The sequence below is a fragment of the Xyrauchen texanus genome, chromosome 44 (assembly GCF_025860055.1).
Source record: "Xyrauchen texanus isolate HMW12.3.18 chromosome 44, RBS_HiC_50CHRs, whole genome shotgun sequence".
NCBI classification, from domain to species: Eukaryota; Metazoa; Chordata; class Actinopteri; order Cypriniformes; family Catostomidae; genus Xyrauchen; species Xyrauchen texanus.
The window spans coordinates 1,639,946-1,654,945 of record NC_068319.1 but is presented as its reverse complement, the minus strand read 5'-3'; the positions used below and the strand labels follow the sequence as shown (position 1 = coordinate 1,654,945).

The 15,000-nt window shown below is 40.4% G+C and overlaps 2 protein-coding genes and 1 pseudogene across 2 annotated transcripts in view; 2 read left to right on the top strand and 1 right to left on the bottom strand.

The window, feature by feature from the left end:
* Positions 1-1,496, top strand: part of cplane1 (ciliogenesis and planar polarity effector 1) — a 49,470-nt gene extending 47,974 nt beyond the window's left edge. Inside the window, exon 54 of the mRNA XM_052116778.1 lies at positions 1,077-1,496. Within this exon, the coding sequence (XP_051972738.1) occupies positions 1,077-1,250 (174 nt within the window). The 3' untranslated portion in view covers positions 1,251-1,496. The remainder of the gene's footprint in view (positions 1-1,076) is intronic.
* LOC127636436 (RNA polymerase-associated protein LEO1-like) overlaps positions 1-15,000 on the bottom strand; it is a 283,037-nt gene that overhangs the window by 13,845 nt on the left and 254,192 nt on the right. The gene's annotated exons all lie outside the window — the stretch shown is intronic.
* LOC127636316 (WD repeat-containing protein 70-like) overlaps positions 3,090-15,000 on the top strand; it is a 73,499-nt pseudogene continuing 61,588 nt past the window's right edge.

Genomic DNA, 15,000 nt, shown 5'->3' with positions numbered 1-15,000 from the left:
ATAATATTATTTTCCACCTTCAATGAGTACATTTATAACCAACATCAGTCCTGATCATAACTACCAAATATTCATTCATTTTCAGGATTTTAACCCTTTAAATGCCACTGTTGTTTTTACACATGCACACACAGACACACACACACAAACACACACACAGACACACACACACTCTCACTCACTCTCACACACTCTCACACAAACACACACACTCACACTCACTCACTTACACAAACACTCACACAAACACACACACACACTCTCACACACTCTCACACACAAACACACACTCACTCACACAAACACTCACACAAACACACACACACTCTCACACACTCTCACACACAAACACACACTCAGTCACACACACACACTCACTCACTCACTCACTCACACACACACTCACACACACATTCACTCACACACACACACACTCACACACACACTCACACACACACACACACACACACACACACACACCAGCTGCATCATGTATTCAGTTGTCTGCAGGTCTCTATAATACAGTAAACAGTGAATATGGGAAAAGTTTGTATTTGCTCCATAAGATAAACATGAGACAAATGGCGCCATCTGGTGGAAAATATAAAAAAATTACATTTTGAAGCCAGGAGTCCAGAATAAATGCATAATATCATATAATTAATGATTTGATCTTTTAATGGTACTGGGATCATATATTGCTGTTCAATGGGCACATTTTTGTCCTGAAGTTCCCGAGTGTGACTATTGTGTGTTCACAGTGTGTTATAGATGTATTATAGATGTATTATAGGAACTGAGATTGAAATATCAAAATTCCCCACAAAATACACACCATTGGAAAAATGTATGCCGTTGGCATTAACAGCCAAAATTAAACTTAAAAATTAAAAAGACAAAAATGTCCCGAAGGTCGCACAAGTGTTAAGTTCTAAGATAACGAGACGCCACTTGATGAATGCAACAGTGTAGCATACTGCTGTTTTTAGCATGCTACATTTCTTTCTAAATAGTTGGCAGTATAGAGTAATAATATAGTAACATATCCTAAACAGGTTTGATTTTGTTCTCTTCAGTGTTTTGATCCTTTACGAGATCTGGACGGATTGGACGGTCTCTCCGACAGCACCGGCAGCATTCTGAGCAGACTGGACTGGGACGCCATCGAGAAACTTCGTGGCAGAAGAGGAAGAGGACTAGAGACGACGTGTGTTCTGTTTCACTCCAGATGTTGCTCTGACTGGGAATGATTGTGGCATTAGTGTATCATTTTTGTTTAGACTGTGTTTGTGCAGAATAAACAAGGATCTCTCACAGGTGTGCGGTGCATTACTAGTTTGTTCCACATTATATCATATTCTGGATATCTGACAGAACGTAAAGTGTTCCCAAGCAATACGACAGTCTTGTGCTTTTAATGCATTATTTACATATGTAATGCTTGAAATGTTCAGTGTATTTTTATATTTACGTCCTTTAATAAAATGTGCCTCCAAACAGTTTCCTACATATTTTTCATAAAGACTTGCATATATGAGCATCACTCAGAATGACAATATATTTTATATATAATAATATAACGTATATGTACTATCAATATAATTAATAAGACAATAGTTTATGGGATTTTAAAAAAATACAACTTAAAAAATTGCAATACCTTAATTATTTGTTATTTACCTACCCTGAATTACTAATTATTTTAATAAATATTATTATTATGATTTAAGAATAGTTAATTGTTTACTGTTATTCAATCAATTAATATAGCCAATATTAAATAATGTGTATTAATTGTTATTAATGTTGGTGATGGACTTAAACAAAGATTATTTAGCAGAGATGGGCGAAATTGTAACGGTCAATGTATTTAAAAATAAAGTCCCGCCTTTTTGTTAAAAGAGCCAATCACCTTTTAGACACAGACATCACCTGTCAATCAACTCGAGAACGCGCATGCGCACTATCTTAACACGCTGGGGAAATTGCGTTTCTTTTGTATAATCTGTGGTAAAGAATCATAATTTATGATACCAGTGTTGTCAGATTTTATTGTTGATTTGAAATATGTTCTTTGATTGTAATCTTGACCGACCTTTTTTGAGATTTCGGTCTTTCCCCATTGAAGTAGATAGGAGCTGCACTTATATGCTGCTTGTGTATATGGAAAAACAGCTGCCAGAGAGCGTTCCAAAGATGCCGCCGAGTGGAGTGACTTGCTAGAAAGACTTCGATTTCAACAGACTCGACTCTTATTTTTAAAGGAGACTTTTATTTTGTTGTAAACGGCGGCGAAATCATGTCTGAACACACGAGTGATGCTGACGAGTTTATGAGTTTTATGTTTCACAAATGTATTTATTATTATTATTATTTTTTTTAATTTAAATTATTTTAAATACTGTGTGGTTTTCTTGAAAGCTGCTATGATTTGATATCACACTCCACAACAGACTTTTATTTGCACAAACGATAATTTAGAAATAACGAGAAAATAAAGAAATTTCGGTTCAGAATCATCTCTTCTGTTTAGGGACTCAAAATACATTTATAAAAAGTAAAGTTTTGCGTATGGAAATGCACTAACAAAACAGTGCCATTAATTACTATGGTAATACCATATTATCATCTTTAATGTACACTGTAAATAGATTGCTATGTGCATATGCTAATTATTTATTACCATGCTTTATATCAAAGTACTATGATTTTACTATATTACCGTCACTGTTCTCTTTAGGGTAATAATAGAAATTCTGACCTATTATTTGCAGATCCATATGCTATCTGACCTAATTAATATAAAGTAGACAGATACTATTTCTTTAACCCTCTGTTGTATCATAAACATGAACTTTACAGAAATATTATTGTTATTAAGACTTTGATACCCTGTGAACATTTGTGTATTTCTGTCTGGAAAATCCAGTTTAAGACAGTAGCTGTGTTTTGGAACATGGTAGCTGGTCCAAGCTGGTCATGAGCTGGTCCATGCTGGTCATGAGCTGGTCCAAGCTGGTCTAATGTTGGTCCAACCTGGTCATGAGCTGGTCCATGCTGGTCATGAGCTGGTCCAAGTTGGTAATGAGATGGTCCAAGCTGGTCTAATATTGGTCCAAGTTGGACATGAGCTGGTCCATGCTGGTCTTGAGCTGGTCGAAGTTTGTAATGAGCTGGACATGAGCTGGTCCAAGCTGGACATGAGCTGGTCCAAGTTGGTAATGAGCCGGTCCAAGCTGGTCCTAAGTTGGTCCAAGTTGGACATGAGCTGGTCCAAGTTGGTAATGAGCTTGTCCAAGCTGGTCCAAGCTGGACATGAGCTGGTCCAAGTTGGTAATGAGCTTGTCCAAGCTGGTCGAAGTTGGACATGAGCTGGTCCATGCTGGTCATGAGCTGGTCCAAGTTGGTAATTAGTTGGTCCAGGCTGGTCCAAGCTGGTCCTAAGTTGGTCATGAGCTGGTCCAAGTTGGTAATGAGCCGGTCCAAGCTGGTCTGATTTGGTAATGAGCTGGTCCAAGCTGGACATGAGCTAGTCCTAAGCTGGTCCAAGATGGTCCAAGATGGTCATGATCTGGTCCAAGTTTGTCCGAGCTGGTCATTATTATGAGTGATAAACGCCCCCATTTGTAACCTAATGCCCCCCTCTACTAATTTTCTCTCGGTGCCCCCTGGCATCCTTTGAACGCCCCCTGTTGAGAACCCCTGCACTAGAAGTTGGTCTCTTTAAAATGTATTTGTTGTTGTAATAACTACATGAAACCACTAGAGGGAGATCCTTCCATTGTCTATCATGATTGAGTGCAGACTAGCATGATTCAATCACTTGGCGAGAAAAAAAGGAAGATTTAAGCATGCTTAAAATAAAATGATAGGCTAAGCATATTTTTAATCTTGTAAAAAAATTAAATTATCCGCACTATTGAGCTCGACACTGTGAGTGTAAATACATGACAGTCTTCAGCATGTACAGTGGAGTCAATAAGTTGAAAATCTGTGATTTAAACTGATTTAAACCTGGAAAGTTTTGGGGGAAATTTGATTTGGTAACATGGATCAGGTTTTGCACACATCTCTCTCTCTCTCTCTCTCTCTCTCTCTCTCTCTCTCTGTTGAGTGTGGTTGTTGTAAATGTCTCTCTGTATGTGACAGTGTGCAGACGCTGTTGTTTCTCAGGTCTGTGGTGTTTGAGGGCCACTGTGGGCCATTTTGATAGATGGTTTCTAGTGTCGGTCTCGGTGACGTCTCTGTTCTCGGTCAGATCCAGGTGTGCCGTGCACAAACGCCCAACGCTGAGAGTTATATACCACCATAATCGGCCAGATACAGTGACTCAAATGCACACTGGTTTGCGTGATTTGAGAACTCTGGCGAGTGAACGAGCCCTCAGTGAAATGTTAACATGTTATGATATCTGCCAATAAAGTTTGACCGTGTATTTGCAGTAAAAAAAGACTGAAGTCACACGGCTTCATATTCCACTGAACGGTCTGAGATGGTCCCTTATGACACACTGCGCTTATGCTAAGTGTTCCTATATACTAAAAGTGCATCGGAGAACACTTGGAATCCATTGACTTCAGTAGGGGATGGATTGTGAAAGTGATGTTCCATCATACTGAGCCCCTTAGAGATCAGGGCGCGATTCAGAAATAGTTTTGCGTGCCCTCGCAAATAAATTTACCTTGATTTTACTACAGTAACCATATTTCAACCATGCTATCATGATCATACAGGTGAAAGAAAACTATGGTAATAAAAAAAATATGTGGTTTATTATTGTTTTACTATAAAAAAAAAATACCATTGTGTCATTATGGTTACTGTAGTAAAAGCATGGCTTTCTATAGTAGTAACACGACAGTTCCAAGTTTGTTTTTTTGTTTTTGTTTGGCAGAAACAATGGTTTGCTATAGTAATGTTGTAGTAGCTATATAAAGTTACAGTTTTTTTGGTGGAAACTGTGTTTTAATACAGCATACAGTATCCATGGTTATACTATAGATTAACCATGTTTAATCTTGTGGTTACTATGGTTTTACCACAAATAACATAGTAGGGAATGCTGTTGCGAGGAAACGCATAACTTATTGTGAGGTAATTAAAAATGTACACAAACTTATTTTGAAGGAACGCAAAACTATTGCGAGGAAACAAGTATTTCAAAGGAACGCAAAAGTATTGCGAGGGAACTTATACTATTACGAGGGAGCGCAAAACTTATTGCGAGGGAACGCAAACTTATTGCGAGGGAACACAAACTTATTACGAGGGAGCGCAAAACTTATTGCGAGGGAACGCCAAACTTATTGCGAGGGAACGCCAAACTTATTGCGAAGGAACTCAAACTTATTGCGAGGGAATGCCAAACTTATTGCGAGGGAACGCCAAACTTATTGCGAAGGAACTCAAAACTTATTGCGAGGGAACGCCAAACTTATTGTGAAGGAACGCCAAACTTATTGCGAAGGAACTCAAACTTATTGCGAGGGAACGCCAAACTTATTGCGAGGGAACGCCAAACTTATTGCGAAGGAACTCAAAACTTATTGCGAGGGAACACAAACTTATTACGAGGGAGCGCAAAACTTATTGTGAGGGAACGCCAAACTTATTGCGAGGGAACGCCAAACTTATTGCGAAGGAACTCAAAACTTATTGCGAGGGAACGCCAAACTTATTGTGAAGGAACGCAAACTTATTGCGAGGGAACGCCAAACTTATTGCGAGGGAACGCCAAACTTATTGCGAAGGAACTCAAACTTATTGCGAGGGAACGCCAAACTTATTGCGAGGGAACGCCAAACTTATTGCGAAGGAACTCAAAACTTATTGCGAGGGAACCCAAAACTTATTGCGAGGGAAATCAAAACTTATTGCGAAGGAACTCAAAACTTATTGCGAGGGAACGCAAAACTTATTGCGAGGGAAAGCAAAACTTATTGCGAGGGAAATCAAAACTTATTGTGAAGGAATGCAAACTTATTGTGAGGGAAATCAAAACTTATTGCGAAGGAACTCAAAACTTATTGCGAGGGAACGCCAAACTTATTACGTAGGGAACGCCAAACTTATTATGAGGAAATCAAAACTTATTGTGAAGGAACTCAAAAGTTATTATGAGGGAACCCAAAAGTTATTGTGAAGGAACGCAAACTTATTGTGAAGGAATGCAAACTTATTGCGAGGGAAATCAAAACTTATTGCGAGGGAACCCAAAAGTTATTGTGAGGGAACCCAAAAGTTATTGTGAAGGAACGCAAACTTATTGTGAAGGAATGCAAACTTATTGCGAGGGAATGCAAACTTATTGCGAGGGAAATCAAAACTTATTGCGAGGGAACGCAAACTTATTGTGAAGGAATGCAAACTTATTGCGAGGGAAATCAAAACTTATTGCGAGGGAACGCAAACTTATTGCGAAGGAACCCAAAACTTATTGCGAGGGAACCCAAAACTTATTGCGAGGGAAATCAAAACTTATTGCGAGGGAAATCAAAACTTATTGCGAGGGAAATCAAAACTTATTGCGAGGGAAATCAAAACTTATTGTGAAGGAACGCAAACTTATTGTGAAGGAATGCAAACTTATTGCGAGGGAACGCCAAACTTATTGCGAGGGAAATCAAAACTTATTGCGAGGGAACGCAAACTTATTGCGAAGGAACCCAAAACTTATTGCGAGGGAAATCAAAACTTATTGCGAGGGAAATCAAAACTTATTGTGAAGGAACGCAAACTTATTGTGAAGGAATGCAAACTTATTGCGAGGGAACGCCAAACTTATTGCGAGGGAAATCAAAACTTATTGCGAGGGAACGCCAAACTTATTGCGAGGGAAATCAAAACTTATTGCGAGGGAACCCAAAAGTTATTGTGAAGGAATGCAAACTTACTGTGAAGGAATGCAAACTTATTGCGAGGGAACGCCAAACTTATTGCGAGGGAAATCAAAACTTATTGCGAGGGAACCCAAAAGTTATTGTGAAGGAATGCAAACTTACTGTGAAGGAATGCAAACTTATTGCAAGGGAAATCAAAACTTATTGCGAAGGAACCCAAAACTTATTGCGAGGGAACGCCAAACTTATTGTGAGGGAAATCAAAACTTATTGCGAAGGAACTCAAAACTTATTGCGAGGGAACGCAAAACTTATTGTGAGGGAACCCAAAAGTTATTGTGAAGGAACGCAAACTTATTGTGAGGGAAATCAAAACTTATTGTGAAGGAATGCAAACTTATTGTGAGGGAAATCAAAACTTATTGCGAAGGAACTCAAAACTTATTGCGAGGGAACGCCAAACTTATTGCGAGGGAACGCCAAACTTATTGCGAGGGAAATCAAAACTTATTGCGAAGGAACTCAAAAGTTATTGCGAGGGAACCCAAAAGTTATTGTGAAGGAACGCAAACTTATTGTGAAGGAATGCAAACTTATTGCGAGGGAAATCAAAACTTATTGCGAGGGAACCCAAAAGTTATTGCGAGGGAACCCAAAAGTTATTGTGAAGGAACGCAAACTTATTGTGAAGGAATGCAAACTTATTGCGAGGGAAATCAAAACTTATTGCGAGGGAACGCAAACTTATTGCGAGGGAACCCAAAACTTATTGCGAGGGAAATCAAAACTTATTGCGAGGGAACGCCAAACTTATTGCGAGGGAAATCAAAACTTATTGCGAGGGAATGCAAACTTATTGCGAAGGAACCCAAAACTTATTGCGAGGGAAATCAAAACTTATTGCGAGGGAATGCAAACTTATTGCGAAGGAACCCAAAACTTATTGCGAGGGAAATCAAAACTTATTGCGAGGGAAATCAAAACTTATTGTGAAGGAACGCAAACTTATTGTGAAGGAATGCAAACTTATTGCGAGGGAACGCCAAACTTATTGCGAGGGAACGCCAAACTTATTGCGAGGGAACCCAAAAGTTATTGTGAAGGAATGCAAACTTACTGTGAAGGAATGCAAACTTATTGCGAGGGAACGCCAAACTTATTGCAAGGGAAATCAAAACTTATTGCGAGGGAACCCAAAAGTTATTGCGAGGGAGCGCAAAACTTATTAAGGGTTTACAAATGTACAGTTCTTGAATATATTGTCTCACTCGCTTTCCTGAACGCTCTGATCTGTCTCACTCCCTTTCCTGATCGCTCTGATCTGTCTCACTCGCTTTCCTGAACGCTCTGATCTGTCTCACTCCCTTTCCTGAATGCTCTGATCTGTCTCACTCCCTTTCCTGAACGCTCCGATCTGTCTCACTCCCTTTCCTGAATGCTCCGATCTGTCTCACTCGCTTTCCTGAACGCTCTGATCTGTCTCACTCGCTTTCCTGAACGCTCCGATCTGTCTCACTCCCTTTCCTGAACGCTCCGATCTGTCTCACTCGCTTTTCTGAATGCTCTGATCTGTCTCACTCGCTTTCCTGAACGCTCTGATCTGTCTCACTCGCTTTCCGTCTCACTCGCTTTCCTGAATGCTCTGATGTGTCTCACTCGCTTTCCTGATCGCTCTGATCTGTCTCACTCGTTTTCCTTATCGCTCTGATCTGTCTCACTCGCTTTCCTGAACTCTCTGATCTGTCTCACTCGCTTTCCTGAACGCTCCGATCTGTCTCACTCGCTTTCCTGATCGCTCCGATCTGTCTCACTCGCTTTCCTGATCGCTCTGATCTGTCTCACTCGCTTTCCTGATCGCTCTGATCTGTCTCACTCGCTTTCCTGAACGCTCCGATCTGTCTCACTCGCTTTCCTGATCGCTCTGATCTGTCTCACTCGCTTTCCTGATCGCTCTGATCTGTCTCACTCCCTTTCCTGAACGCTCTGATCTGTCTCACTCTTCAGAGTTTGTAAGGATTATATAATCTGACCCAGTTATGCTTTTAAAGTTTAAAAGGAATTATTCACCCCAAAATTGAAATGATGTCATTAGTTTCTCACCTTCATGTCTTTCCAAACTCGTATGACTTTCTTTCTCCTGTGAAACACAGAGATATTTAGCAGAATGTTCACGCTGCTCTTTTCCATACAATGAATGTATACGGTGACCAGGGCTGTGAAGCTATAAAAAGGAAGGAGAACACCATAAAAGTGTCTTAACAGTGCGACTAGTAAGATATTTCCCAATTCTTCAGACGTATAATAGTTTAAGAAAGTCATACGCCTCTGTAAGAGTAAATGACAGAATTTTAATTGCCTTGAAACCTGTGAAGAATATATCATGTTGGTGAATTATATTTTATATTTTACATTTGACTTATTTTTAGGGCCATAAAAATTTTTTTACATTGTGAAGTTATTTTAATGACACATCTTACCCCCCATGTTTTACTGCATAAAGTGAAACTTTGACCTGTGCCTTTGCTGATGTTTTCTGTCTTTATTCCACAGGTATCAGCTTTAGCTCTGGACCCTTCTGGCGCTGGGCTGGTTACTGGTGGTTTCGACTACGACGTGATGTTCTGGGACTTCGCTGGGATGGATGCGGCGCTACAGGCCTTCCGATCTCTGCAGCCGTGCGAATGGTGAGTCCGAACTGCCTCCTGATATCAGTTCACACCTGTATCTCTATAATAGCGAGCGCTCACGACCCTCTGCGAGGTTTGATGTACATTATACCTCATCTCTCAGGAATGGGAGTGCTTTCTCAAGACAAATCAACCTCACACTAACTAACTGCACCCAGATGCACGCCCGCGGAGAGCTTGGGTGTTTTGCTCTGTTGTCTTTAAAAGTGGAAGCCATCTGAAAATTGGGTGTCTCAAAATATTGGAAGCCAATTGGCTGAGCTGGAGCGCTCTTTCGCTTGTGTGATTAGTAAAGCGCCACGCCACATTTACAAGTTCATCAACTTAGGTAAAGTGGCATCTCTTTAACAGCAGATGCCAAATATACCGGCTAAATAAAACACACGGCCCATGTGGAGCTCATAAAGTCAGTGACCTGGAGAGGGTAACGGGAATTGACACTGGAGTTCTGCCTCTTTTAGTCATGTGCTTTCGGGAGGTCTCATAAAGTCATTGACACCAATTTACAAGCTTTTCATTAACACACAGCAGAGCTCGCTGTGGTCAATAGATTTAAGTTGACTGTAGTTGAGTCTTGTTTGCCCAATACATTACTATTGATAATTCATAAAAGAAGGATTTGTATTGATTACTGCTGTATTTTTACAGCTTAAGTGGGTGAATCTCATCAGACCTGCCCAGAGGAGGTCCAAATCATATTTAACCCAGGAATCAAAGAAAAATAAGAAAATAGAGGCCGTATTTTCAGACCTCCAATAATGCAAAGAAAACAAGTTCATGTTCGTTATTAATCAACACAATATTAATGTTTTAACTTATAGTTCAGAAATGAATATTTGCTGGAATAATCCTGATTGTCAATCACAGCTGGCATGTGTGTTGGCATGCCCTCTGCCAATCTTTCACATTGCTGCTGGGTGACTTTATGCCACTCCTGGCACAAAAATTCAAGCATCTCAGCTTTGTTTGATGGCGTGTGGTCATCCATTGTGGGATGTGGGCGTGGCCGAGCGACAGCTGTGAAGAGCGAGGCCGGAAAGGAAGAACGTTCAGGATTGACACCTGTGGAAAATGAACTCTAACAGCTGTTCTGTGTTTCAGTGAGAGCTGGAGAGGGATAAAAAGGGTGTCCAGACTGCCGGAGTGGAGAGAGAGTTAAAGAACCTGGTCACATCCATCTTCCTCTTGATCACATTCCAGAGGTGTTCAATGGGGTTCAGGTCTGGAGATTGGGCTGGTCATGACAGGGTCTTGATCCGGTGGTCCTCCATCCACACCTTGATTGACCTGGCTGTGTGGCATGGAGCATTGTCCTGCTGGACAAATAAATTTGCATGCAGGTGCAATAAATGTGCAAAGGTTCAATAAATGTGCATGCAGGTGCAATAAATGTGCAAAGATGCAATAAATGTGCATGCAGGTGCAATAAATTTGCAAAGGTGCAATAAATAGGCATGCAGGTGCAATAAATATGCATGCAGGTGCAATAAATGTGCAAAGGTGCAATAAATGTGCATGCAGGTGCAATAAATATGCATGCAGGTGCAATAAATAGGCAAATGTGCAATAAATGTGCATGCAGGTGCATGCAGGTGCAATAAATGTGCATGCAGGTGCAATAAATAGGCAAAGGTGCAATAAATGTGCAAAGGTTCAATAAATGTGCATGCAGGTGCAATAAATGTGCAAAGATGCAATAAATGTGCATGCAGGTGCAATAAATTTGCAAAGGTGCAATAAATAGGCATGCAGGTGCAATAAATATGCATGCAGGTGCAATACATGTGCATGCAGGTGCAATAAATATGCATGCAGGTGCAATAAATGTGCAAAGGTGCAATAAATGTGCATGCAGGTGCAATAAATGTGCAAAGGAGCAATAAATGTGCATGCAGGTGCAATAAATAGGCAAAGGTGCAATAAATGTGCATGCAGGTGCAATAAATAGGCAAAGGTGCAATAAATGTGCATGCAGGTACAATAAATGTGCATGCAGGTGCAATAAATTGGCAAAGGTGCAATAAATGTGCATGCAGGTGCAATAAATGTGCATGCAGGTGCAATAAATAGTGCAAAGGTGCAATAAATAGGCAAAGGTGCAATAAATGTGCATGCAGGTGCAATACATAGGCAAAGGTGCAATAAATGTGCATGCAGGTACAATAAATGTGCATGCAGGTGCAATAAATAGGCAAAGGTGCAATAAATGTGCATGCAGGTGCAATAAATGTGCATGAAGGTGCAATAAATGTGCATGCAGGTGCAATAAATGTGCATGAAGGTGCAATAAATGTGCATGCAGGTACAATAAATGTGCATGCAGGTGCAATAAATGTGCATGCAGGTGCAATAAATAGGCAAAGGTGCAATAAATAGGCAAAGGTGCAATAAATGTGCATGCAGGTGCAATAAATAGGCAAAGGTGCAATAAATGTGCATGCAGGTGCAATAAATAGGCAAAGGTGCAATAAATGTGCATGCAGGTGCAATAAATAGGCAAAGGTGCAATAAATGTGCATGCAGGTGCAATAAATGTGCATGCAGGTGCAATAAATAGGCAAAGGTGCAGTAAATGTGCATGCAGGTGCAATAAATGTGCAAAGGTGCAATAAATGTGCATGCAGGTGCAGTGGGTGGAGTGAGTTAATGCACAATATTATGACTGTAAATTTTATTTTTTAAAATTGAGATTAAGAGGAATTACATAAATCAAACTTTACATTAAGGGAAATGAGAGATTGTGCATTATGAAGATGTGGAGGGGAAACTGCGCTGAATTGTCACAATGCAAAAACATCCTAATGGTTTTTATTTTCTTTCTCAAAAATATTATTTTCCTTCGTCATGTTGAGTTTTGTCTGTCTGTTACAAATTACACGGAGTAAAACTACAAATCAAACGTCGAGCTTGTCAGTTATTATTGCTCTCGTCTCTGTTATGACGACTACAAACATTGTTACTTAGTTTTTTGTTTTTTTCGTTAATCGTTATGTAATTCAGTACGGTTCGACTGTTTTGCACAATAGCAGATGTTTCTTTTTAGGAAGGGGAAAAATCTTGCCGTGCACTTTAAACGGGATTATTGTTCTCCAAATCTACTGATTTGTGTTGAATCCTCACGAGGGAAAAACTCTGGAAACAGTTATTTTGTGTCGTTACAGTCATCAGATCCGATCGCTACAGTACAGTGTCACTGGTGATGTCATTCTGGTGGTGGCGGGAAACTCGCAGGAGAAGGTTCTGGATCGGGACGGCTTCCAGGTGCTAGAGTGCGTCAAGGGCGTTCAGTATATTGTGGACGTTGTGAATACCAAGGTGACGTCTCTCACTGTATCTTTGACTTCCAAGCTCTCATATGATGGATTTTTGAAATCCGTTTTCATGAGCGTTTTTTGGATTACAATAAACTCTTATTTCAACTGAGACTGTTGTTGATGCAAGAGAGATACTTGACGGTTGGTTTTGTGTTCGGCCTGTCCGGTCTCGTTGTCCGAGTGTTGTTCAGTTCACAGGAACAAACGAAACATGCCGTTTGTTTGCTGCATCTGTGTTGTGTTTGTTGTCGGAGCTGTAATGAGGTGTACATGAACTACATCAGAGAAGGAAACGGCCGCTGAATATTGCACCTGGTCCTCTGACCCCTACACACATATACAGACAGGGGTGTCCCGCTGCTCTATTTCCTGTCTAATTTGCAATCTGGTTCTACGGTGTGCCTTTCAACGAGCGTTTAGTGGACATCAGCTAATGTAGTGTGACAGCATGCCACAGTCAGGACATGCACACGCACACACACACGCGCACACACGCACACACACACACACGCACACACGCACACACACACACACACACACACGCACACACACACACGCGCACACACACACACACACACACACGCGCACACACACACACACACACACACACACACACACACACACACACACACACACACGTTTACTTATCTAAGTGAGGGTTTGTTTGTTTTTACCTAAACAGATGTGTATTATAAAATACTGTGTATTTGAGGCAAAGCCGCTTGTCACAGGACAGACCAGATTCTAAAAGCCCCTGATTTCATAACTCAATTTTAATTAAACATATACTGCATTTTGCATTTGCAGGGTACGGAAGCCCTGAAATGCAAGGTGAAAAAAATCAGAAGGTGAAAAAAAAAAATATTTTGACTTAGTGCCTTTTATGAGCCTAAAAATAAATATGAAAAAGACAATTCTCCGGAAATATTTTATTTTCTTCTTAGGCAAACAAAAATATTTATCTGAAAAATAATTCTCAAATTATTTATTTTTTTTCTTCTGAAAATAAATTTCTCTGATTTTTTTAATTAATTAATTTATTTTATATTTATTTTTTTCTCCTCATGTTTCATGTGACGTTCATTGTGAAGTTTGAATGAATGAATGTTACATTTATATAGCACTTTTCTTTCCAGTGGTGAATGTCATCGATATTCCACGTGGTGAATGACGTCGATATTCCCAGTGGAGAATGTCATCGATATTCCCAGTGGAGAATGACGTCGATATTCTCAGTGGTGAATGTCATCGATATTCCCAGTGGTGAATGTCATCGATATTCCCAGTGGAGAATGTCATCGATATTCCCAGTGGAGAATGTCATCGATATTCCCAGTGGTGAATGTCATCGATATTCCCAGTGGAGAATGACGTCGATATTCTCAGTGGTGAATGACATCGATATTCCCAGTGGTGAATGACGTCGATATTCCCAGTGGTGAATGACATCGATATTCGCAGTGGTGAATGACATCGATATTCCCAGTGGTGAATGATGTCGATATTCCCAGTGGTGAATGACTTGATAGTCCCAGTGGTGAATGTCATCGATATTCCCAGTGGTGAATGACATCGGTATTCCCAGTGGTGAATGACATCGATATTCCCAGTGGTGAATGACATCGATATTTCCAGTGGTGAATGACGTCGATAGTCCCAGTGGTGAATGTCATCGATATTCCCAGTGGTGAATGTCATCGATAGTCCAAGTGGTGAATGACAGCGATAGTCCCAGTGGTGAATGTCATCGATATTCCCAGTGGTGAATTTCATCGACTGTCCTAGTGGTGAATGTCATCGACAGTCCTAGTGGTGAATGTCATTGATATTCCACGTGGTGAATGACATCGATATTCCAAGTGGTGAATGACAGCGATATTCCCAGTGGAGAATGTCATCGATATTCCACGTGGTGAATGACGTCGATATTCCCAGTGGAGAATGTCATCGATATTCCCAGTGGAGAATGACGTCGATATTCTCAGTGGTGAATGTCATCGATATTCCCAGTGGTGAATGTCATCGATATTCCACGTGGTGAATGACGTCGATATTCCCAGTGGAGAATGTCATCGATATTCCCAGTGGAGAATGACGTCGATATTCTCAGTGGTGAATGTCATCGATATTCCCAGTGGTGAATGTCATCGATATTCCCAG